The sequence below is a fragment of the Coregonus lavaretus genome, assembly GCF_964263955.1.
Source record: "Coregonus lavaretus genome assembly, contig: HAP1_SCAFFOLD_674, whole genome shotgun sequence".
In the NCBI taxonomy this organism is placed as follows: Eukaryota; Metazoa; Chordata; class Actinopteri; order Salmoniformes; family Salmonidae; genus Coregonus; species Coregonus lavaretus.
Window position 1 is genome coordinate 192,392 of NW_028159212.1, and position 26,972 is coordinate 219,363.

General features: G+C 41.9%; 1 protein-coding gene across 1 annotated transcript; it reads left to right on the plus strand.

Annotated features, from left to right (window-relative positions):
- Positions 1 to 3,820: 3,820 nt before the first annotated feature.
- Positions 3,821 to 26,630, plus strand: LOC311123174 (thyrotropin receptor-like). Its single transcript, XM_084197439.1, has 11 exons — positions 3,821 to 4,433; positions 6,692 to 6,763; positions 7,058 to 7,132; positions 8,449 to 8,523; positions 13,584 to 13,658; positions 17,011 to 17,088; positions 18,725 to 18,793; positions 19,337 to 19,414; positions 19,686 to 19,874; positions 23,134 to 24,409; positions 24,785 to 26,630. Exons 1-11 carry the CDS (start codon positions 4,261 to 4,263, stop codon positions 25,088 to 25,090), a joined length of 2,466 nt encoding a protein of 821 aa, XP_084053565.1. The 5' UTR covers positions 3,821 to 4,260; the 3' UTR covers positions 25,091 to 26,630.
- The last annotated feature ends 342 nt before the right edge of the window (positions 26,631 to 26,972 follow it).

Here is a 26,972-nt window from a genome sequence, read left to right on the forward strand (position 1 = left end):
GAGAAGGCTGCCAGTTAAGTCTGACTGTTGTTAGCTTGATAGTGTAGTATTGGGTCTGTTCTAGCCATCATGCCCAGCGGTCCTCATTTACGTGAGATGGGGAGAACAGTGCTTCATTTGGGGAAGCAGTGGGGAGGGCGGGTTTCTGTGGGGAAGCAGTGGGGAGGGCGGGTTTCTCTGGGATCGGTTAATAATAATATAATAATATGCCATTTAGCAGACGCTTTTATCCAAAGCGACTTACAGTCATGTGCGCATACATTTTTACGTATGGGTGGTCCCGGGGATCGAACCCACTACCCTGGCGTTACAAGCGCCATGCTCTACCAATTGAGCTACAGAGGACCACAGTTACTGTGTTTTGGTTTTGGTTTCTGCTGCCAGACAAGTTTTATTTTAATTCGTACATGTTTAAGATGTTTTATTTGAAATGCCAGGAAATATTTGCCAGGAAACAATCATGGGAATCAGTCAGATGTTAAAGGTGTCACATTAGTCTCGTGGAATGTGCACTGTCTCGGGCATACGCGCAATAGGGGTATGGTATTTAAGCACTTGAAATCACTTGGTGCTGACATAATTTTCCTGCAAGAAAAGCACATAAAAGCCACGGAGCAGTGGAATCTGAGATCCAACTGGATTTCCCATGTGTATCAATCACCCTTCTCTTCCAAGGCTAGAGGTGTTGCTATTCTCTTTCGTAAAAACATACATCCCTTTTCAACTCTTGTCCATGTCTACAAACCCACACGGTAGGTACGTCATAGTATCAGGGAACATTAACTCTTTCCCTGTTACCCTATTGAACGTCTATGGCCCAAACATTGATGACCCACATTTCTTTCACAATGTTTTTTATTTACTCCCAGAACTTACTACCACTAATCTAATAATCAGAGACGATTTTAATTGTTACCTTGATCTGTATCTTGACAGACTGTCTACACGTAAAAGTTTGGAAACACCTACTCATTCAAGGGTTTTTCTTTATTTTTACTATTTTATAAGTTATATGGAGTGTCTGCGGTTCCGGATTTTTTGGAAACCCGATTTGCCGTGGCTAAAGATATGGAGATTTCTGCGCATTTACAGGATTTTATTTTTATGTAGCTGCTGCCCACTCTTCTGTCTAGGTAGCTGCTGTTCAGTGCTCCGCTGACGCTTCTCCGTCAAACTTCATGTTGTACACAAAGGCTATGGTCGACATGTTCCAATTACTGCATTCCATGCCTCAGTAGGTTATTAAGCATAAGCGCGATTTCATGTTCTTTTTTTCAGGAGGGGAGTAAGGCTACATGCAGTACACACTACACACGCTACATACATGCAGCTATTTACATGTTGTACACAAAAGACATGATCAACATGTTCATAGAAAATCGCAGATTGTCTTTTGCCCCAATGCAAAACGCAAGAGTTGGAGTGTGCCCCTGGCTATCCGTAAAAAAAATGTAAAACGAAAATGGTGCCATCTGGTTTGCTTAATATAAGGAATTTTAAATATTTTATACTTTTACTTTTTGATACTTAAGTATATTTTAGCAATTACATTTACTTTTGATACTTAAGTATGTTTAAAACCAAATACTTTTAGACTTTTACTCAAGTAGAATTTTACTGGGTGACTTTCACTTTTTAGTAATTTTCTATTAAGGTATCTTTACTTTTACTCAACTATGACAATTTAGTAATTTTTCCACCACCTCAGAAGAGGGTGAGTAAAGAGAGAAAAGTGAAGGGAGGTGAAATGTGAGCAGCAGCTTAGAAGAAAATGTCTGCCTAACATAACATGTGATCCATAGCTTTGAGAAAGGGGTTTCCAGGGGGGCGGGAGCGGTGCGAAATCTCAGTATTGGCAGCCATGGCCTTAGCTATATTCTTGAAGAATCAATGGGTGCATATAATGAATTATGAGTCCAAAAATCGATGTAGCTACTGCAGATTGCCCCTTTAAAGGAGACAATATTCTGATTATTGGCTGATCTCTACCAACCCAAAAACATACCCACTCAGTTGACTACTTTAAAATGGTGGAAGCCTTCAATGGCAAGGTCCATTCTAAAATGGCTTATATCCATCTAGAGGCCTCTTTCTACCTCTATGGGACAAACCTCTAGCAAAACAGAATGTCAGCTCGCGAGATCTGGTACCGGTTTCCCAAAAGCATCTTAATAAGTTAAGCAAAGTTGGAAGCACAGAATCGTCTAGAATATCATTGTACGCTGTAGCGTTAACATTTCGCTTCACTGGAACTAAGGGGCCTAGCCCAAACCATGAAAGACAGCCCCAGACCATTATTCCTCCTCGACCAAACTTTACAGTTGGCACTATGCATTCGGGCACGTAGCGTTCTCCTGGCATCTGCCAAACCCAGATTGATTCATCACTCCAGAGAACGCGTTTCCAATGCTCCAGAGTCCAATGGTAGCGAGCTTTACACCACTCCAGCCGACGCTTGGCATTGCGCATGGTGATCTTAGGCTTGTGTGCGGCTGCTCGGCCATGGAAACCCATTTCATGAAGCTCCCGACGAACAGTTATTGTGCTGTTGTTGCTTCCAGAGGCAGTTTGGAACTCAGTAGTGAGTGTTGCAACCGAGGACAGGCAATTTCTACGCGCTTCAGCACTCGGCGGTCCCGTTCTGTAAGCTTTTGTGGCCTACCACTTCGTGGCTGAGGCGTTGTTGCTGCTAGACGTTTCCACTTAACAATAACAGCACTTACAGTTGACCGGGGAAGCTCTAGCAGGGCAGACATTTGACGAACTGACTTGCTGGAAAGGTGGCATCCTATGACGGTGCCACGTTGAAAGTCACTGAGCTCTTCAGTAAGGCCATTATACTGCCAATGTTTGTCTATGGAGATTGCATGGCTGTGTACTCGATTTTATACACCTGTCAGCAACGGGTGTGGCGAAACAGCCGAATCCACTAATTTGAAGGGGTGTCCACATACTTTTGTATGTATTGTGTATATGCAATCGATAGACCTACCTAGTATTAAGCCATTTGGCTACATCTGAGCCACTTCAGTATTCATATCTATTAGGCCTATAGGCTACTATTATCTAAAAGCTCATGTATTTCACTGTAGCCTAACCAATAACCTAGAGGTCAACATATTAGGTCTCTGGCAACACTTGACTTGCTACTTCATGTTTAGTCATTTTTTATTATTTAATTGTAGAATATCTGTAGGACTACCGGAAGCTCAATTCCTGCCTGCGATTATGCTACACTGATTTGTCGAGCAATTACGAAAACCGTTGTCATCATATTCTATTTTTAGGTCACGTTGATATTTTCTATAGAGAACGAACGACTTTGACTTTATTCATTCTTGCTCACAGTTTACACAAACTGAAGAAATTCAGAGTTTACATAATCAAACATTGCATAGAAAATAGCACGACAAAATACTTAGAATACATAACACAAGGCAAACATATACTACTAACAAATACGTAATAGGCTACATAACATTTATTCTCCTGGTGGTAAAACTGTATTGTGTTAAAAAATAAATAAAGATAAAACAAAAATATAACTTTGAATAGCCATCTAAAGAGCTACAGCTTGCTCTTTAGCCTATATTCTGGAATCATTTTCAGCATTGGACAGCTCCTGTAAGGACACAGTTAAGTTTCAGTTTGTACGGAGTGCACTGCGTGGTGTTTGGGAAACGGGTGTGACGTCTTCGGCCGTTATTTTAACAATGCATGGTTAAAACACTCGTAAACCTAAAATCCATCGCTCTCCGGAAACTCTCCGGAAACTGGGCCCTGGATGGTTCGTTCGTATGAATTTACTAATCTCCTGGCCCCAGATCCTACAATCTGTCCTATATGAAAATATTCTTGGAACTATATATCCCCAATAAATTACCTACCATGCTTTCATTGAAAATCCCGAAAAGTCAGAATACAACATAGCAGGCTATGTAGCCTATAAAAATAACTCTCCTTCCCCATGCGTTGTGATTCAGCCATGTTCAACGCACGCAAGTTTCAGATGTAAGAAACGCCCCCGCACCGCATCAATATCAATTTTGACATCGACTTAACTTGGAGGGCTTCGAGGACATGTCTACATGAGACGCGCGATACGGGCGAATACACCTTTCATTTACCTCGACAGTGGAAATTCAACTTTAATATGCCGAATATGCGTTCATAAGCTTGACGCATGACCAAACAATGAAACTTGTCTAGCTCTGGCTTTTTACAAGTGAAGAGGATATCCATTGAATAATATATCTGAAAATGAATCTGATTATTCGTATGTTTATACTGTTCATCGCTTCAGCGGTCAATACAACTGACAATATCGACTTTTGCCCAACTTTTTGCGACTGCACCAAATGGGAAAGTACGAAAACAGTGTCATGCTTCGAAACTGACGTCCTACCTGCATTCCATCCCAGCACCAAAGAGTTGTAAGTACACACGTTTCCATATCTTTCTTCTCTTTCTTTTTATATGACATGTCAGTCAGTCGAAGTGATGCTGATTTAAAGGAATATCTCAGTAAAATAGAAGTTTACTTAATTGACATACAACGAATAATACATGCTAGTGGGGTTTAGTTTAAAGCTAGAGTCTGGGATTTAAAAAATATGTTAAATAGTGATTTCATTTGTTTCTATTTACCCATTGACTCTTGCCTCATGGGCTTAGCGCAACTAACTGTCATTATCATTACCCAACGTACATAGAAGGTATTTTCATCTTCTAAATGGGTATAATCTAATGGATCCAGCTTCTATTGGATACTACGTCGAGAGAACAATCTCTCTCTACAGATCTACACTGACCAGTAACCATCATCCCATAGCCCCAAAATATGTTTTTATTATCTATATAATGTCTACGGATTTGACAGGTCAGTCAATAGTTACTTTGGGTTAGCAATTAATACTTTGTAGTATTAATTTGTATTTGCAGATAACCAAATTAGATATGAAGTTGATTAAAAAAAAAAATACAGTACCAGTCGAAAGTTTGGATACACCTACTCATTCCAGGGATTTTCTTTATTTTTACTATTTTCTACATTGTAGAATAATAGTGAAGACATCAAAACTATGAACAAACACATATGGAATAATGTAGTAACCAAACAAGTGTTAAACAAATCAAAATATATTTTATATTTGAGATTCTTCAAATAGCCACCTTGCACACGCTTGGCATTCTCTCAACCAGCTTCACCTGGAATGCTTTTTCAACAAGTCTTGAAGGAGTTTTCACGTATGCTGGGCACTTGTTGGCTGCTTTTCCTTCACTCTGCGGTCCGACTCATCCCAAACCATCTCAATTGGGTTGAGGTCGGGGGATTGTGGAGACCAGGTCATCTGATGCAGCACTCCATCACTGTCCTTCTTGCTCTAATAGCCCTTACACAGCCTGGAGGTGTGTTGGGTCATTGTCCTGTTGAAAAACAAATTATAGTCCCACTAAGCCCAAACAAGATGGGATGGCATATCGCTGCAAAATGCTGTGGTAGCCATGCTGGTTAAGTGTGCCTTGAATTCGAAATAAATCACTGACAGTGTCACTAACAAAGCACCCCACACCATAACACCTCCTCCTCCATTCTTTACGGTGGGAACTACACATGCAGAGATCATCCGTTCACCCACACCGCGTCTCACAAAGCCACGGCGGTTGGAACCAAAAATCTCAAATTTGGACTCCAGACCAAAGGACACATTTCCACTAGTCTAATGTCCATTACTCGTGTTTCTTGGCCCAGGCAAGTCTCTTCTTATTATTGGTGTCATTTAGTAGTGGTTTCTTTGCAGAAATTCGACCATGAAGGCCTGATTCACACAGTCTCCTCTGAACAGTTGATGTTGAGATGTGTCTGTTACTTAAACTCTGTGAAGCATTTATTTGGCCTGCAATTTCTGAGGCTGGTAACTCTAATGAACTTATCCTCCGCAGCAGAGGTAACTCTGGGTGTTCCATTCCTGTGCCAGTCCTCATGAGAGCTAGTTTCATCATAACGCTTGATTGGTTTTGCGACTGCACTTGAAGAAACTTTCAAAGTTCTTGAAATGTTCCGTATTGACTGACCTTCATGTCTTAAAGCAATGATGGACTATTGATTCTCTTTGCTTATTTGAGCTGTTCTTCCCATAATATGCACTTGGTCTTATACCAAATAGGGCTATCTTCTGTATACCCCCCCCCCCCCCCCCCACCCCCACCTTGTCACAGCACAGCTGATTGGCTCAAACGCATTAAGAAGGAAATAAATTAACTTTTAAGAAGGCACACCTGTTAGTTGAAATGCATTCCGGGTGACTACCTCATGAAGCTGGTTGAGAGAATGCCAAGAGTGTGCAAAGCTGTCATCAAGGCAAAGGGTACCTGTTTGAAGAATCTCAAATATAAAATACATTTCGATTTGTTTAACACTCTTTGGTTACTACATGACTCCATATGTGTTATTTCATAGTTTTGATGTCTTCACTATTATTCTACAATGTAAAAAATAGTAAAAATAAAGAAAAACCCTTGAATGAGTAGGTGTGTCCAAACTTTTGACTGGTAGTGTATATAATAATGTGTTGCAGAGAGATTATGGAGATGTGAAAACTAGTATGGTTACATTTACACACACACACAACACAAATAAAATGAAAAGCACTATACAATGCAATGTATTATTGATGTATTATCACAACAGGTGGCTTGTGGAGACAAGACTGACCTCCATATCTCAGGATGCCTTCGCCAACTTGGTCAACATCTCTCACATGTAGGTTATTGTTTGTAACATATCCACATGCAAATAACTATGTTATATCTGTAGTGGTAAAGGTATAATATCATAGAACTGAACAGCCTGTCATTGATTTTATCACTTCCATACACTTCCATAGGGCCTACAGGGGAATAGCCAGGGATGGATTTACAGCTGGATCTAGGTTCTACTACAGTGTATTTGAGTTCTATGTGTGCACAGGACTGTACACAATCCCATCTGGTCTTGCAGTGAAAAGATTCTAAGTTTCCATTCCATATCCATCCATGTCCATATTTTTCCAATCAGTTACATCTCAGATGATGAAAGCCTGAGGAGTCTGGAGAGGCACTCGTTTCACAAGCTACCTAAGGCTATCCACATGTAAGTAGGGTAGGTGGCCCTGAACAGCGCCCCTTTTTTTCTTCAGAACCCTTCTCTCTCTTATCTCATACATCTATATACCTCAGCTCAGGGTTGCAGCTCATGTTGAGCCTCAAATCTACGAGCCAGAGTTTGTGTTTTAGCCCAACTGCAGCCCCGCCATGTGGTTTGGAATTGGAACAGGAGGTGGCTGAGTCAACAACCGCTGTTAAGCCTGAAAGGTTTAGACAGAGAAATATCAATTACACGACCAAACAAGAGACTGAATAAATATAGCAAAAAAACAAAACATGCATTTACATGAATTCTCAACGGCTGGCACAGAGGCAGGGCCGGATTACCGACCGGGCACGCAGGGCACATGCCCGGGGCCCCGACCTCCAGGGGGCATCCACAGACAGCATAATAAAAAGGCACAAGCCAAAATGTGTAAAACTGCAGGAAATATAAGCTTCAAAACTACACATTTTTCTCTCCGCCCGAAGGCTAAATGTGTAGAATTGCAGGAATGTAGTTTTTAAACAGCAAACATTTATTTCTGCCACCAAGAAGACGGGGTTCTAAAATGTTCTTGCCCAGGGCCCCAGATTTGGTTAGTCCGGCCCTGCACAGATGCTGTTTTTGTTGTGATTTGAATGGTTAGTCTCCCAAACAGCCACAGCAGACAGGGACAGACTCTGGGTTGTGGCTTAAGGGAAGGGAAAGGAAAGGGGGATATCTAATCAGTTGCACAACTGAATACATTCATCTGAAATGCGTCTTCTGAAGGGGCAATCTACAGTTGCTACATCAATTTTTTTTACTTATAAATTAATGATTCTTAATGAATATAACTTATAAATGCCACGAGCTTAGTTCACCTGTCGTACACAATCAGCACCCAAAATATAAGCTTGTTTTACTCCAATGTTTGTAACCAAAGTAAATGTAAACAAACACTATATAGCCTCAAAACATGATTAAAACTATAATTTGGGTATCACGGATGGTCATTCCTTGCATCCATAGTTCTGTCTATGAATTTGAGAGTGTTTGCATTTCTCCAGCCCCATCTCTCAGCTTTTTACTGAAACAGGGGCGGGGATAAACTGATCCAACCCAATCTTTTCTCTTCCTGGGTGATTATGCATAGTCTTGGAGCCTACGTTCCAGGATGGTAGAAATGTGTTTGGCACTGGTAACATGGTAGTAACATTATGGACATTTTGGACTGTGTGCTGTGATGTTGGTTGTTGTTCAAGTGTGTGGGCATCACATTAATTTTACTCTCTGTGTGTGTGTGTCTGTGTGTGTGTGTGTGTGTGTGTGTGTCACAGAGAGATAAGGAGTATCAGGAGCCTGTCATACATTCACCCAGAGGCCTTCAAGGACCTCACAAACTTAAAGTACCTGTAAGTAGGGGAAATTATTTCATTTAATTACCCTTATTTTACCAGGTAAGTTGACTAAGAACATATTTTGATGCAACCGTTAACTGTCATGGCAGCTTCAGACCTTACTCACACCAATTTTTTTAAACGTTCCTATTTTTTAATGGGGTCAGAATCAAAGTGCTCCCTTGAAACCAATGCATAAACCCTGCAGATCGAAAACCGCAACAATATTATTTGTATTTGGATACTCAGAAAAACATTGTAGTCTGTCCTGGTTTTAAAAAAGACCCAACCATTTATCAGCTACCCACACTAACTGTTTAGGGTAGAACGTTCTGCGGTGAAAAAGGTTGATTGTCCCGTTAAGAGAGCTGCAAACCAACTCTGCTTTGGCAGGTGCTACCATAGAAGTAAAGTTAAAACTCAAGAAAAGGAAGAAGCAAAGGACTGTGAAATGGTTTAAAGCATCAACTTCACTTAATTAATTTGATTCCCAGGAGCCCTTTCATAGATGAAGTGTTGTCATGTACATGTTGGTATTCTCCTGCCCTTTTAGAGGAAGATGCATTAGTTTCGGGCTTCACGTAGGCTACGTAATTTAGTATAATTTAATTTAATTATGCCATTTAGCAGACACTTTTATCCAAAACAACTTACAGTCATGTGCGCACCATGCTCCATCAACTGAGCTACCTGGTCCCGTGGTTGTTATGGCAGCACCGCTATGGGGAAAAAAAGTATTTAGTCAACCACCCATTGTGCAAGTTCTCCCACTTAAAAAGATGAGAGAGGCCTGTAATTTTCATCATAGGTAAACGTCAACTATGACAGACAAATTTAGAGAAAAAAATCCAGAAAATCACATTGTAGGATTTTTAATGAATTTATTTGCAAATTATGGTGGAAAATAAGTATTTGGTCACCTACAAACAAGCAAGATTTCTCGCTCTCACAGACCTGTATTAATGGCACAGACCTGTATTAATGGCACCTGTTTGAACTTGTTATCAGTATAAAAGACACCTGTCCACAACCTCAAACAGTCACACTCCAAACTCCACTATGGCCAAGACCAAAGAGCTATCAAAGGACACCAGAAACAAAATTGTAGACCTGCACCAGGCTGGGAAGTCTGAATCTGCAATAGGTAAGCAGCTTGGTTTGAAGAAATCAACTGTGGGAGCAATTATTAGGAAATGGAAGACATACAAGACCACTGATAATCTCCCTCGATCTGGGGCTCAACGCAAGATCTCACCCCGTGGGGTCAAAATGATCACAAGAACGGTGAGCAAAAATCCCAGAACCACACGGGGGGACCTAGTGAATGACCTGCTGAGAGCTGGGACCAAAGTAACAAAGCCTACCATCAGTAACACACTACACCGCCAGGGACTCAAATCCTGCAGTGCCAGACGTGTCCCCCTGCTTAAGCCAGTACATGTCCAGGCCCGTCTGAAGTTTGCTAGAGTGCATTTGGATGATCCAGAAGAGGATTGGGAGAATGTCATATGGTCAGATGAAACCAAAATAGAACTTTTTGGTAAAAACTCAACTCGTCGTGTTTGGAGGACAAAGAATGCTGAGTTGCATCCAAAGAACACCATACCTACTGTGAAGCATGGGGGTGGAAACATCATGCTTTGGGGCTGTTTTTCTGCAAAGGGACCAGGACGACTGATCCGTGTAAAGGAAAGAATGAATGGGGCCATGTATCGTGAGATTTTGAGTGAAAACCTCCTTCCATCAGCAAGGGCATTGAAGATGAAACGTGGCTGGGTCTTTCAGCATGACAATGATCCCAAACACACCGCCCGGGCAACGAAGGAGTGGCTTCGTAAGAAGCATTTAAAGGTCCTGGAGTGGCCTAGCCAGTCTCCAAATCTCAACCCCATAGAAAATCTTTGGAGGGAGTTGAAAGTCCGTGTTGCCCAGCGACAGCCCCAAAACATCACTGCTCTAGAGGAGATCTGCATGGAGGAATGGGCCAAAATACCAGCAACAGTGTGTGAAAACCTTGTGAAGACTTACAGAAAACGTTTGACCTGTGTCATTGCCAACAAAGGGTATATAACAAAGTATTGAGAAACTTTTGTTATTGACCAAATACTTATTTTCCACCATAATCTGCAAATAAATTCATTAAAAATCCTACAATGTGATTTTCTGGAGAAAAAAAATCTCATTTTGTCTGTCATAGTTGACGTGTACCTATGATGAAAATTACAGGCCTCTCTCATCTTTTTAAGTGGGAGAACTTGCACAATTGGTGGCTGACGAAATACTTTTTTTCCCCACTGTACATAAAGTTAATTATACTTTATCATATATAATTTACCGGTCAGTATAAGTGGCTGAATGACAACTTGTTGATTATAATGGTGTGCAGGAGTTCATGGAATGCTGCAGGTACTTCAGATTTTTGAGTTAAAGGGGCACATCGGTACTCCTGATGACATCATAGATATAACTTTTCTTAGGACCTTTTCTGCAAATCACATCAGATTGTATGTCACAGGCTTTGTAAACAAAAGGTGTAGACTAACAGTGAAATGCTTACTTACGGTTGCCTAGCTACCCAAACTCCTAGCCAAACGCTAAATGATGGCAGTCTCAGACTGAAGTATGTAGCGAATGATAGAACTGCAGAAGAATTCAGTTTGAATCGTCAGGCAATACGGGTCCCCTTCCAACAATGCAGAGTTAAAGATAATAAATATAAAATAAAAATAGAAACACAGTGAATAACAATAACCAGTCAAAATAACATGGCTATATACAGGAAGTACCAGGTAATAACATGGCTATATACAGGAAGTACCAGGTAATAACATGGCTATATACAGGAAATACCAGGTAATAACATGGTTATATACAGGAAGTACCAGGTAATAGCATGGCTATATACAGGAACTACCAGGTAATAACATGGCTATATAAAGGAAGTACCAGTTAATAACATGGCTATATACAGGAAGTACCAGGTAATAACATGGCTATATACAGGAAGTACCAGGTAATAACATGGCTATATACAGGAAGTACCAGGTAATAACATGGCTATATACAGGAAGTACCAGGTGATAACATGGCTATATACAGGGAGTACCATTACCGAGTCGATGTGCAGGGGTACGAGGTAATAACATGGCTATATACAGGGAGTACCATTACCGAGTCGATGTGCAGGGGTACGAGGTAATAACATGGCTATACACAGGGAGTACCAGTACCAAGTCGATGTGCAGGGGTACGAGGTAATAACATGGCTATACACAGGGAGTACCAGTACCGAGTCGATGTGCAGGGGTACGAGGTAATTGAGGTAGATATGTAAATATAGGTGACTAGGCAACATAATAGATAATAGACTGAGCTGTAGCAGCAGTATACTGTAGGTAGGGGTAAAGTGACTAGACAACAGGATAGATAATAGACAGTAGCAGCAGTATACTGTAGGTAGGGGTAAAGTGACTAGACAACAGGATAGATAATAGACAGTAGCAGCAGTATACTGTAGGTAGGGGTAAAGTGACTAGACAACAGGATAGATAATAGACTGAGCTGTAGCAGCAGTATACTGTAGGTAGGGGTAAAGTGACTAGACAACAGGATAGATAATAGACAGTAGCAGCAGTATACTGTAGGTAGGGGTAAAGTGACTAGGCAACAGGATAGATAATAGACTGAGCTGTAGCAGCAGTATACTGTAGGTAGGGGTAAAGTGACTAGACAACAGGATAGATAATAGACAGTAGCAGCAGTATACTGTAGGTAGGGGTAAAGTGACTAGACAACAGGATAGATAATAGACAGTAGCAGCAGTATACTGTAGGTAGGGGTAAAGGGACTAGACAACAGAATAGATAATAGACAGTAGCAGCAGTATACTGTAGGTAGGGGTAAAGTGACTAGACAACAGGATAGATAATAGACAGTAGCAGCAGTATACTGTAGGTAGGGGTAAAGTGACTAGACAACAGGATAGATAATAGACAGTAGCAGCAGTATACTGTAGGTAGGGGTAAAGTGACTAGGCAACAGGATAGATAATAGACAGTAGCAGCAGTATACTGTAGGTAGGGGTAAAGTGACTAGACAACAGGATAGATAATAGACAGTAGCAGCAGTATACTGTAGGTAGGGGTAAAGTGACTAGACAACAGGATAGATAATAGACAGTAGCAGCAGTATACTGTAGGTAGGGGTAAAGGGACTAGACAACAGGATAGATAATAGACAGTAGCAGCAGTATACTGTAGGTAGGGGTAAAGGGACTAGACAACAGGATAGATAATAGACTGAGCTGTAGCAGCAGTATATGTGGAGCAGTAGCAGCAATGTATGTTGTGAGTGTGTGTCGTCAATGTGCATGTGTGCGTATGTTATGTGTGTGTAGGCGTATGTACAAGTAATGTGTGTGTGTGTGTGTGTGTGTGTGTGTGTGTGTGTGTGTGTGTATTGGGGTGTCAGTGTAAGTATGTGTGAGTGTATGGGTAGAGACCAGTGTGTGTGCATAGAGTCAGTGCAAGAGAGTTAGTTCAAAAAAGGGTCAATGCAGGTAGTCCAGGAAGACATTTGATTAGCTATTTAGCAGCCTAGTTTAGTAGTCTTATGGCTTGGGGGTAGAAGCTGTTCAGGGTCCTGTTGGTTCCAGACTTGGTGCACCGGTACCACTTCTTCTTATTGTTTTGACTACAGAATGTAGAAAATCACTTTTTTTTTTATCAGTGGAGAAACTGGTACATGGTGCTGGAGATAATGAATGTGAAGTTATTAGCTTGAGCCTGCATGCCCAGTTAGGTGGAATTTAGCCAATCACAGATGTTGATCAATTAGCTCAGTTGGTAGGTCATTAGCAGAGCTAAGTGTGCATGATGCTCGTTTATAACTAGACCCTGCCGTGTCACTCCAAGACCATGGTTAAACTTGCAGGGTTGACTCTCAGAACACTAGATTGAACACTAGAATGGACATTGGCATCCTGGCGACTACACCACGGCCATCTTGGTTTATATTGTATCTCTATGGGTAACCTAACCCTGATGGAGACTGATGCAGTATTTGTTCCACTGCAGGGGGATCTTCAACACCGGCCTGCCCTCCTTCCCTGCTCTGGGCCAGATCCGCTCCAGCCGGGACGACTTCATCTTGTAAGTGTCCGCTTGTCGGTCCTTCTGGCTGGGCTTTAATATTATATCCCCCCCCTGCACACCACCACCACCACCACCCTTTCAGGAGAACATGTCTCAAATGTTCTGCCCTTGATAACATTAATCGACATTATCTACTCCGCTGAGCAAAACTGCTCAGTGTGTGTGTATATGTGTATGTGTGTGTATGTGTATGTGTGTGTATGTGTGTGTGTGTGTGTGTGTGTGTGTGTGTGTGTGTGTGTGTGTGTGTGTGTGTGTAAACCAGGAAGAGCGCTGCGATTGGACAAATGATGGGGATCATACAGATGAAAGGGTTATTTACTGTATAGGAATTGACAGTGGTGGAAAAAGTACCCAATTGTCATACTTGAGTAAAAGTAAAGATACCTTAATAGAAAATGACTCAAGTAAAAGTAAAAGTCACCCAGTAAAATTCTACTTGAGTAAAAGTCTAAAAGGATTTGGTTTAAAATATACTTAAGTATCAAAAGTAAAAGTAAAAGTATAAATCATTTCAAATTCCTTATATTAATCAAACCAATTTACGGATAGCCAGAGGCACACTCCAACATTCAGACATCATTTAAAAACGAAGCATGTGTGTTTAGTGAGTCCGCCAGATCAGAGGCAGTAGGGATGACCAGGGATGTTCTGTTGATAAGTGTGTGAATTGGACCATTTTCCTGTCCTGCTATGCATTCAAAATGTAACGAGTACTTTTGGGTGTCAAGGAAAATGTATGTAGTAAAAAGTACAATATTTTCTTAAGGAATGTAGTGAAGTAAAAGTAAAAGTAGTCAAGAATATAAATAGTAAAGTAAAGTACAGTTACCCCCAAAAACTGCTTAAGTAGTACTTTAAAGTATTTTTCCTTAAGTACTTTACACCACTGGGAATTGAATTATGAATAAAATGTATCTTGTTATTATACTCAAGTCTGAGTACCCTTCATCAGTATGGTCCCATCACCTAACAGTATGGTCCCATCACCTAACAGTATGGTCCCATCACCTAACAGTATGGTCCCCATCACCTAACAGTATGGGTGTAGAAATACTGTATGGAGGGTGTAGAAATACTGTATGGGGGGGGGGGGGGGGGGGGGGGGGGGGGTTGGGGGGGGGTGTAGAAATACTGGTGTAGAAATACTGTATGGGGGTTGTAGAAATACTGTATGGGGGGGGTGTAGAAATACTGGTGTAGAAATACTGTATGTCATGTGTAGAGCATTTCATGAAACAAATGAACTTTGTAGGCCTAATATAGTGGACTTAATAAAAATCTTTACAAATGTAATGGTCATTTCCACCCTCCTCTTCCGTTGACTCACTCTTGTGCGCCACGCTCCAGTTGTAGCCAGTCACTACTTTACCTCGGATGCACGAGGAGACGTACACAATTGCACATCATGAATTAATCTGACTCTGAATAAGTAGTTGTTATCAGCTGTGTGTGCAGGGCAGGCTACTGTCTGGTGAGTAGTGAGCAGCAGCCAAACGGAGCAGTTGCTATGGTTACTCACAGTGCTCTCAGGGCAGGTCTGCCGGTTTTGACTAGCTACTGCAGCCACTTAAAGCCAATCATAGACATGTACTGTAGAAGAAAGGCTGTGGTGCAGAGAGGCATACTCCTGATTTACTATGCAGGACAATAAAAGGAAGGCATGTGATGTATCAGAAATGGTGTAATAGAATTATTGTCAACTTAATATTGTCCTATAATATAAATCCAGTTTATACAGGTTTTATACCAATCTTCTGTATAAATAGCCTCTAAAATATATGTAAACAGAACATAAATGTCCCCAAAAAAAATATTTCTTGGAAAGCTGGGATTGCTTTTATATGATACAATATCAGTACTTGTTGCATTTACAACTTCTCTAAGTCCTATGATCAACTGATTTCAGCCAGTGTATGGCTGTGGATTAGGGTGACCCACCCACACACACAGAAATCTCCCTCCCGCTGCACCGAGCGAGCTAATTGAAGCGCAGGTAGCCTACTCTTTCGCCTCGCGCAATATTTGGCGATCAAGAAACGAGAGACCGCTTGTGAGGTTGTTTTATGAAAATCTGGGAATATTTGGCTAAGGAAACATTTCTGGTTGGTGTCAGTGAATGTGAACAGTTAGGAAGGGAGACCTTTAAAACGGCATTGAGAAAATATGTTGAATGAGCATGAAGAGCCTCACAAGTTTGATGAAATGACCTTATATATTTCAGTCTAATACGGCTATTTACTTACTTTTGTAGCTCTTCGTTAGACGCAGACTTTTTGTAAGTAAGCTAGTTAACTGTCCTCCAAGTTTAGATGGAATTTAGCCCGAAAGGATATGACAAATGTGATTGGTTGACGAAATGACATTGGCCTATATCTGCGCAGAATATCAGATCTCAGCAACGACTGGAGAAATGTTGAACATCCCCAGCACCACATCCTGATATAGCATCTTGTCATTAGCGCAACGTGACCGCAAAAGAGACAGGTTGGAATGTCATTTCTCATCAAATGAAAATGAAGTCTGACTGAAATACGAGACAAATCAACCTTTTTTTTTTTATAAATTAGTGGTGTTTTGATTTGTTGATAAAATGCTGGACATGATTGTTTGGTTGTGGGATGGGGACAAAGGGCCAAAATACAGGATTGTCCCGCACAACCCGGGACATGTGGTCACCCTACGGTGGATTGACTGCATTGTTTGAATGGAATGTTGACATATTGTCAGTTAATAAAAAAAATTAAGAAATTGGAATCATTCCTCTAAAACTGGCTGGCAAGCTAGCTAACAGATGAATTATTTAAATGAACTATTTTACACAATATCTTATCACAGCACTTGCAAACCATGGTTGACCAACTCCCTGACCAAAATGGCTGACCTTTATTTACACTTTTGTCATTTAGCAGATGTTCTTATCCAGAGCGACTTACAGGACATATTTTTTACCTAGTCGGCATGGGGATTCGAGACAGCGACCTGTCGTTTACTGGCCCAACGCTCTTAACCGCTAGGCTACCTGCCGCCACATTTATCCCATCATAAGAAGGTTGATGTCCATTCTAGTATTCTAATTCTAAGCTCCACCCCTTGTCTGTTCACCGTCACCATGGAATTTCTCCTCTTTGTGAAATAATAGGATCTGTAGTTGAGCCAGTGATATAAAACAATGTTTCCAGTCATTGCATCAACATTGTTGCATTACTAGCTCAATAAAGATTGGCCATTGGGACTGGTAGATAATGAACAGAACAGACATTCACCAACAGACATTAATTGTATGTCATTCAGTCCTCTATTTTTCTCTCACTCTCTCTCTCTCTCTCTCGCTCTCCCACTCTCACAGGGAAATTGTGGATAACCTCTTCATCAGAGAAATACCTGCCAACTCATTCAATGGGATCTCAGAGACTGAAATCACCCTGTAAGTGAATAGTGGATTGTTTCATTTGGTTCTGAGTCTGCTGTACGTCATATGTGTATGATTGGAGCTTGGCCTATTTGATGATCCATTTCCTCTGGTAGTTAACATACTAACTCAACAGCTCTGTCCTAATAGGTGGTATCACAAACATTCTCTCAGTGAATTACTATTACAGTGGCGTTTTTCCTATTTTGTTGCATTACAACCTGTAATTTAAATGGATGTTTATTTGGATTTCATGTAATGGACATACACAAAATAGTCCAAATTGGTGAAGTGAAATTTAAAAAATAACTTGTTTAAAAAAATTCTACTAAATAAATAATGGAAAAGTGGTGCGTGCATATGTATTCACCCCCTTTGCTATGAAGCCCCTAAACAAGATCTGGTGCAACCAATTACCTTCAAAAGTCACATAATTAGTGAAATAAAGTCCACCAGTGTGCAATTTAAGTGTCACATGATCTGTCACATGATCTCAGTATATATACACATGTTCTGAAAGGCCCCAGAGTCTGCAACACCACTAAGCAAGGGGCACCACCAAGCAAGTGGCACCATGAAGACCAAGGAGCTCTCCAACAAGGTCAGGGACAAAGTTGTGGAGAAGTACAGATCAGCGTTGGGTTATAAAAAAATATCAGAAACTTTGAACATCCCACGGAGCACCATTAAATCCAATATTAGAAAATTGAAAGAATATGGCACCACAACAAACCTGCCAAGAGAGGGCCGTCCACCAATACTCACAGACCAGGCAAGGAGGGCATTAATCAGAGAGGCAACAAAGATACCAAAGATAACCCTGAAGGAGCTGCAAAGATCCACAGCGGAGATTGGAGTATCTGTCCATAGGACCACTTTAAGCCGTACACTCCACGGAGCTGGGCTTTACGAAAGAGTGGCCAGAAAAAAGCCATTGCTTAAAGAAAGAAATAAGCAAACACGTTTGGTGTTCGCCAAAAGCCATATGGGAGACTTCCCAAACATATGGAAGAAGGTACTCTGGTCAGATGAGACTAAAATTGAGCTTTTTGGCCATCAAGGGAAACGCTATGTCTGGCGCAAACCCAACACCTCTCATCACCCGGTTTTTCCTAAGCATACTGCTAAAGCACCCATCCAACTTGAAGGAGCTGGAGCAGTTTTGCCTTGAAGAATAGGCAAAAATCCCAGTGGCTAGATGTGCCAAGCTTATATAGACATACCCCAAGAGACTTGCAGCTGTAATTGCTGCTAAAGGTGGCTCTACAAAGTATTGACTTTGGGGGGATGAATAGTTATGCATGCTCAAGTTCTGTTTTTTTGTCTTATTTCTTGTTTGTTTCACAAGAAAAAAATATTTAGCATCTTCAAAGTGGTAGGCATGTTGTGTAAATCAAATGATACAAACCCCCAATAAATCCATTTTTAATTCCAGGTTGTAAGGCAACAAAATAGGAAAAATGCCAAGGGGGTTGACTACTTTTGCAAGCCACTGTACATCACGTCAGGGTTTAACAGGTCAGGGCAACCCATCTAGCTACAGCAGATCTCTCTGGCCAGATGGCTGTGTAACAGAAGAAACTAGGAAGATGAGAAGACCATGCTGTAACTCTGTTTGAAACTCTAGTAAATCACCTGTGTTGTTTGGCAGGATGCTGAACAGCAATGGTCTGACGGACATCCAACCCTTTGCCTTCAACGGAACCAGACTGGAGGAAGTGTATGTAGTAATAGTATTGGATTTCTACCAGTAGCGCCTTTTTACCAACTGAGCTCTTTAAATAGTAAAGGGTGAAACTCACCTCATCCACCACCAATGCATGTCAACTATTCTTGTGCCAGAACGCTCACCACACATCACCCAGCATGGTGGCGAGTTGAGTAGCGACCATGTGATTTGACCAGACTATCTGGACGTCTCTTTAGACCATCTGCCTTCTTTTACTGGCAGAAACTCAGGAGGGGGTTATAAAGTATTATAACGGCAGGGGTTATAATGCATTATAACGGCAGGGGTTATAAAGCATTATAACGGCAGGCTTTAAGTAAAGTGTTACCCAACTGTTATACTCAACCTTCCTCTCACTGTCTTTGTGAAGCCGACATCAGTGTGCTAACTTAGCAGTATTAGCTTAGCATTATTAGCTTAGCATTATTAGCGTAGCAGAAGCTGTTCTCATCTCTGTTTCATTAATAACCCTTTCTTCCATTCTGCCCTCCTCTCCGCTCTCTCTTTCTCGTTCTGTCCATCTTTTCTATTTAGGTATCTCTATAGGAATGTGGATCTGGTGCGGTTGGACGAGAGGACATTTTCTGGCGTGATCAGCGGGCCAACTCTTCTGTGAGTTAAAGGCTTTTACTCTTGTTAAGACATCGGAAAGACGTTGGAAAGACATCAAGACATGCAACTGTGCAAAAGTCCACTAAACCCTTTCAGGAGCCTTTTTTAAATCAACTTTGTCTAAAAAGTTTTCCATTGAAAAGTGCAGGAAAACACAGGAGATTTCGCATTCAAACTCTAAACAACCAAAACACATCGTTGTTGTTGGGTTTTGTTGTGAGCTTAGAATAGAAAGTGAGTTCCGCTCCCCTCTTCTGTCCCCCCCCCCCAGAGACGTTTCCGAGTCGAGAGTGAGCTCCTTACCCACAATAGGTCTGGAGGCCGTTCAGAAACTGAAGGCTAAAAACACTTGGGCCCTCAAGAAACTACCCCCCCTGAGGGCCTTCCAGCATCTGCAGAGCGCCGAGCTCACCTACCCCAGTCACTGCTGTGGACTCAGCAAACTGAAGAGGAGGAGAGGGTAAGAAAGACAGAACTTTTACACAACAGACCGGTTTCCCACGCTCCTGTTTACCGCTTATTTCAACGGTGTGTGTGTGTGTGTGTCTGTGTGTGTGTTGGGGGGATGCTGAAGTGGGCTCTCAGAATAGGGAGAGCAAAATAACTTCACACACTACGATCTATAGATGATGTCAAGTGTGGTTTATGAAAACAACGTTAAAAAAAACTTTTTGAGCATGAGTCTCCGTGTGCAAAAGTCCTATTTTTTATATTTTTGCCGTACATATTATTTGACCTTTGAAGTCAGTGGATGTGTGGATATCATCTTTTGCTAGTTGCTTTAATTCAGGACTGCCCAACCCTGTTCCTGGAGAGCTGCGCTCCTGTAGATTTTCACTCCAACGTCAGTAATAACTAACATGGTTCAGCTTATCGACCAGTTAATTATTAGAATCAGGTGTGCTAGATTAGGGTTGGAGTGAAAACCTACAGGACAGTAGCTCTCCAGAAACAGGCCCTGCTCTAATTAAACATTAAGTCCCAGTGTCCATGTATTCATTATTTATCCCAGCCTTACATTATGCAGGAAGGTGTCATCAAGCAACACGTATCCAGCTCATTCACTACTATAGAGCCAGCCTCTCCATATCCGTATACCTCTCCTCTTTTCCTATACATTAAGAATGAGGAGTCATTACTCGTAAGTATCCAGCTCATTCACTACTATAGAGGCAGCCTTTCCATATTCAGATACTTTCTGCTTCCATAAGCTTAATGGTGTGCTCTGATAAAGCCAATAGAGAGAACCTATTTGGAGGTATTTTAGTAGGGCTTTGGTCTTCAGCTGTAATAGTTTGATTCCCCCTATTATGTCTACCAGAACATGCTCTTCCAATCATTCTCACATTTTCTGCCTATTAACATCAGGATCACTTTATTGGTCAATTGCATACAAGGTCCAACCAACATTTTACTTCCGCTTTTAACCCAACCCCTCCGAAAGACACATAGACAGGTTTTTTTCAGAGGTGCGGGGGGGCTGCCACACTGGGCACCCAGGCAGCTTTTTTTTGTGGGGGGGGGGGGGTTACGTGCCTTGCTCAAGGGCACAATAGTAGACAATGACAGCTAGGATTTGATACCAGCAATTCCTCCGGTTGCCAGCTCATTTCCTGCCAGATTTGGTGGCTCGCCTCTCTAACCGCTAGGCTATGAATAGATCATATGAAACGAGTCTAGTGGATGCAACAACAGCAGCCTCATCTCGCTGTGATATTCTCAGATAGATTTAGAGCTTTCAAGAGGAAAAAATACTAAATAATTTTCGTATTTTCGTATTTTCTCTTGGTCACAGATGGACAAAATCACTTTGTGCTTAAAGCTGAAGTTGTAACAAGTCTGCTGGTTAGAAATTATATATGATTTTTTTCATATTTTCTGAATATTTGTACTATTTATTTGAGCTTGCATGCTCAAAAGTGAGTACACCTCAGCTATTTTAACCAGAACATTGAGTTCCAGACCTTTCTAAAACTATGCAGCATTACCAGTTATTGTTTATGGCCATCTCATGAAAAATAATTACTTTTGGGCATGTCTATTTAGGCGGAAATTTAGATTTACCCAAGATCCGATTTGGACCAAAGCCACCCACAGACCCCCCAAACCTCACACCAAGCCCACCCCAATGGCAAGTATACAGTATCAGTTCTCTATGTTTAACAAGTAGTATGAATCTGCGGCTTGGAGTATTGTTTATTCATACAATGTAATGCATTCACAGTGAATTTGGTAATGTTTTTTTCCCCCTGTTCAGAGAAATTAGCCATTGAAGTCACTTGCATTTTCCCGCATAAATTAATATGTACTTACCAGATTTTGCCCACTAGATGCCGCTGTTCCTGCTGCTATTGACACACCCTTTCATCAATTTTGTTGGTCTCTTGTGTTTATTAAAAGGACCCTTTGCAATTTGGGTAGAAAACCAATAGCTTTTGCTCATGATGAAAATAAATAGTGTAGTCATCCTTACAATTCAAGCCAGTCCTCCATGAAAGCAATTCAAACAAATACAAACTGTCCTTCTCTTAGGCTTAATCTGTGTCTAGGAAATGGCCCCTGTGTTTGTAGTTTATTCACTTCAAAAAAGGTCTGGATTAGTTTGACCATTCCTGGTGAACAAGCAAACCATTAGGCTACAGCAGTTCTAATGGTTTCAAAGTTATGGTCTCTGAGGGTCTTCAAATGGTTAAAGTCCCAAATGCTGTATAGAGTTTTGCTGCTGGTAATGGTATTGGGTTGGGTTTAATGGTAAATGTCACTAATCAAACAACATATAGAGATGTTTTGTAACCATTTTATTGAAAAACGTAAGACTGCTGTGAAATGGTTTATAATTGTATTATTTTATTAGGGTTCTCAAGATTTTAGTCACTAGCCCATTTCTCCATCACATTTTTGGGCTTGTAGCAAAAGTCTTCCTATGAGAATTGCACCATAGGGATAGCCCTCTGAGAGCTGCCATTTGTTGGACTATTCGAGAAGAGTTGGGTTAAAGCATTGTGTTGCTAAGAGAAGGACAAATTGAATTGCTTTCATGGAGGACTGACTTGTAAGGATGACCAGTCAATTTATTTTCATCATGAGCATAAGCTATTGGTTTTCTACCCAAAGTTGGAAAACAATGTGTGATCCATTTAATAAACACAAGAGACCAGCAAAATGGATGAAAGAGTGTGACTGTAACAGCAAGAACAGCGGCATCTAGTGGCCAAAACCGAGTACTTTCACACTAATTCATGGGGGGAAATGCAAGAAACTTCAATGGCTAATTTCTCTGAACAGAAAAAAAAATACATCACAAAATGTACTGAGAATAATAGTATGAATAAATAATACTCCAAGCCACAGCTTCATACTACTTGTCAAACATAGAGAACTGATACTGTATACTGACCTTTGGGGTGGGGTTTGGGGGGTCCATGGGTGGCTTTTGACCATGAATCGCTGTTAAGAAAAGGTTTGGTCCAAATCGGATGTTGGGTACCATATTGAATAAGCTTAATTTCTCAGAGTTCAAATAATATTTTAACAAAATAATGTTTCAGGAATGTTAATCTTATCTGTTTCTACCTACAGAAACGATTTCAGAACAATCTGAGATGATGGGTGTCGGAATCCTCCTTGTTGTGCTTTTTGAGGTGGAATGATTCTATACTCATTTAACTTATTAGCTTTGTGGTATGGGACCATGCTCATGTAGAAATGTCATCTTCTAGACACGTCGAGTCCGTCATTTGCAACCTGACCAGCTCTACCAGACGACAGCGATCAACTAGGCCCTCTGGAACCCCCTCTGAGGCCTACGAAGGGCGCGAGCCCTCCCCCCGAGACCGCCAGCACCTGCATCCCACCAGCAGCAGCCCCTCCCCCCGAGACCGCCAGCACCTGCATCCCACCAGCAGCAGCCCCTCCCCCCGAGACCGCCAGCACCCGCATCCCACCAGCAGCAGCCCCTCCCCCCGAGACCGCCAGCACCCGCATCCCACCAGCAGCAGCCCCTCCCCCCGAGACCCCCAGCACCTCCATCCCACCAGAAGCAGCCCCTACCCCTACGACTACCAGTACTACTACGATAACTACAGATGTCCCCCATCCGGCGAGTGCTTCAGCGACGGTCCCTACATAGTGTTCCCTACGGAGGACCCAGACGAAGGCTTCGACTACACCCTGTGTGACGACAACCAGGAGGACCAGGGGGTCCCCTGCACCCCTCTGCCCGATGCCTTCAACCCCTGTGAGGACGTGATGAGCCTGGGCTTCCTGCGGGTGTCTGTTTGGCTGGTTAGCTTGCTAGCCGTCCTGGCTAACCTCTTGGTCCTGTTCATCCTGCTGACCAGCCACTGCAAACTGACCATCACCCGCTTCCTCCTGTGCAACCTGGCCTTGGCAGATCTCTTAATGGGCGTGTACCTCCTGCTCATCGCATCTGTGGACCTCCACACGCGCTCCCAGTACCACCGCTACGCCATCGACTGGCAGACTGGTGCTGGCTGCCAACTGGCCGGGGTGCTCACAGTGTTCGCCAGCGAGCTGTCGGTCTACACGCTGACCGCCATTACTCTCCAGCGCTGGCACGCCATCACCTTCGCCATGAGGCCCGAGAGGAAAGTGCGACTACGCCACGTAGCGGTGCTAATGCTAGCCGGATGGCTGCTGTGCCTGGTGTTAGCTGTGCTACCCCTAGCTGGCGTTAGCAGCTACCAGAGGGTTAGCATCTGCTTGCCCATGGACACAGACTCGACCGCGGCCATGGTCTACGTGGTCACCCTGCTGATGCTGAACGTGCTCGCATTCGTGGTGGTGTGCGTGTGCTATGTACACATCTACTGCATGGTGCACAACCCGCAGCACCCGTCGAGCCGAGGGGACGCCAGCATGGCCAAACGCATGGCTGTGCTTATCTTCACTAATTTCCTGTGTCTGGCACCCATCTCCTTCTATGGCCTGTCCGCTGTGCTGCACCGCCCACTCATCACCGTCACCGACTCCAAGGTCCTCCACATCACTCTTTTCATCCATTTATTCATCCTTATCCAATTTCATCATCCATCCTCTCATCATCATCATCATCCATCCTCTCATCACTTTAATCATCCATCCTCTCATCATTTTAATCATCCATCCTCATCATTTTAATCATCCATCATCTTCATCCATCCTCTCATCAATAACATCCTCATCATTTTAATCATCCATCCTCATCTACATCCATCCTCATCATTTTAATCATCCATCCTCATCATTTTAATCATCATCCATCTTCATCCATCCTCTCATCATCACCATCCATCTTCATCATCAACTTAATAAATCTGCTCATCATCCTCATTTATTTACTCATCTTTTTAATCTGTCTACCCCTTCCAGGTGCTGCTGGTACTGTTTTACCCTTTGAACTCGTGTGCCAACCCCTTCCTGTACGGTATCCTGACGCGGGCCTTCCACGGGGACGTCCTGATTCTGCTGAGCCGTGTGGGGCTGTGTCAACCCCAGGCCCAGTTCTACCGAGGAGCACAGCCCGACATGGGCAAGAGGAGCCAAGGGGTCCCCTGTCCTGGAGCCTACATACCCCAGATCCTGGAGCTCCGCAGAGGCAGAGACCGTAAAGACACCAAGGAGCAGGTCATCAAACAAGCTGGACCCAACGTGTTGCCAAGCACCAGGGAGAATTAGAACCACAGCTGGGAGAGACTGGATTTAGTTGGTTCTCCAGTTGAATGGTGGTTCTCAAACCTTTCATTCAGACAAAACCATGTTTCTGCTCCCAATTAAGGGCTGGATTAAATCCGTATCGCGGAAGTATCACGGAAGATCTGATTTCAAATGTAAAGGTCATTTCCGTATGAGCAGACATATGCAGTGTTTATTGTGAATGCAGTCTCTCCGCAAACACGGGAACATTGCCTTTACATTTCAACGCGTATCTTTCCCAATACTTCGGTGATACAGACTGAATTGAGCCCTTGATCCATGATCTAAGCTTGACTGGTCATGATGACCAACCAGTTAGGAATTGTGGAATCAGTTTGGACATGGAATGTAAATGCGCCTTTTAATTTATATATTGCGTATGTTTTTTTTTATTCATGTTGTATATTGCATTTCTGAGTTGACTAGAATGAAACACACAGCTTGTTTGAGGAACATTACAGAGAACAAACCAAGAGGAGAAACTGAATATGCAAGAACAGCTAAAGGTGTGTAGTAGAGAACCAGCGTGGATCCTCGGACTGTCGGAGTGTGTTAGATTGTTTTACAGGGGCTTTACAGTTTTATTTTACAATGATCATGTTCAATATTGGCCACTATCGGGAGCCACCTTCAGAATACCCACATACATTTATAACTGTCACTTTTCTTGAGAAACATATTCTATTGTTATTTACAATAAAAGTGACTGCAAATGACACAATACATTATTTACCAAGCATCACTATTGGGCACAAAATAATGTAAAACAAAACTGCATATGCATTCAAAAAGTGTGTAGTCACAAGCTTGATGTAGTCATTGCGTGCTAGGAATATGGAATCAAATACTAAAAACTTTTGACTACTGTATTTATACGAGTATTTAGGGGTGTCAATGTTGACCTCTACCTTTTTGAGAAATGTATTACTTGTTAAACAAAATCTCTTTATCTGAGCAATTATATTAGTATAAAAATTTATATAATTTCCCCCTGCTTTTGAACATACAATATAGCTCAGTATTGGAATTATTTATTTTATTAATTAGTGCTCATCTTTATTAAGGGTGCAAATAATTTCAGACCCCACTAAATATTAATACAACACCCACTCCTCCAAACAACTGGTGGAGAGTTTAAAACCCCCCCCCTGAAAAAGCAATACTTAAAATAGATTTTTCCAGTTTGAAGTATCAACAGGTTCATCAAATATACTGTACCCCTTTTAGCAGTCTTGAGTTCCGCAGTTGTATCTGTGGAGAGGAACAGATCGTAACTTAGTGTTGCATGGGGGGGGGATTATTATTGGAACAATTTACAGAGCTCTCTGGAATTAGATGTTCTGGCCCCCCTTGGTCAGTACAGAGTAATGGTCAGAGACCTCTATGTTGATAAAGGTGTCTGTTTTTCTTAATACATTTTGAAATTGTGTATATTGTGTATGTTTGATGTATTTATGAAGGGCTGGTCTGTAAAAGAGACTTTAGTCTCAATAATAATAATGTAAAAAATAATAATAAAATGTACAGGTTGCAGCTAGTGAAATAAACAGTTGCCACGTACAAAACCGCATGGATCATTTCTCAGAACAAGAATAGACTGACGAGTTTCAGAAGAAAGTTATTTGTTTCTGGCCATTTTGAGACTGTAATCGAACCCACAATTGATGATGCTCCAGATACTCAACTAGTCTCAAGAAGGCTAGTTTTATTGCTTCTTTAAAAATCAGCACAACAGTTTTCAGCTGTGCTAACATAATTGCAAAAAGGGTTTTCTAATGATCAATTAGCCTTTAAAAATGATCAACTTGGATGAGCAGACACAACGTGCCATTGGAACACAGGACTGATGGTTGCTGATAATGGG

What these genes read in the sequence shown, in the direction of transcription:
- LOC311123174 (XM_084197439.1), top strand. Translation starts at nt 4,261, where the DNA reads ATGAATCTGATTATTCGTATGTTTATACTGTTCATCGCTTCAGCGGTC. An exon ending in CATCCCAGCACCAAAGAGTT is followed by an intron (nt 4,434 to 6,691) that starts GTAAGTACACAC and finishes TTATCACAACAG; the next exon opens with GTGGCTTGTGGAGACAAGAC. An exon ending in CTCACAAACTTAAAGTACCT is followed by an intron (nt 8,524 to 13,583) that starts GTAAGTAGGGGA and finishes GTTCCACTGCAG; the next exon opens with GGGGATCTTCAACACCGGCC.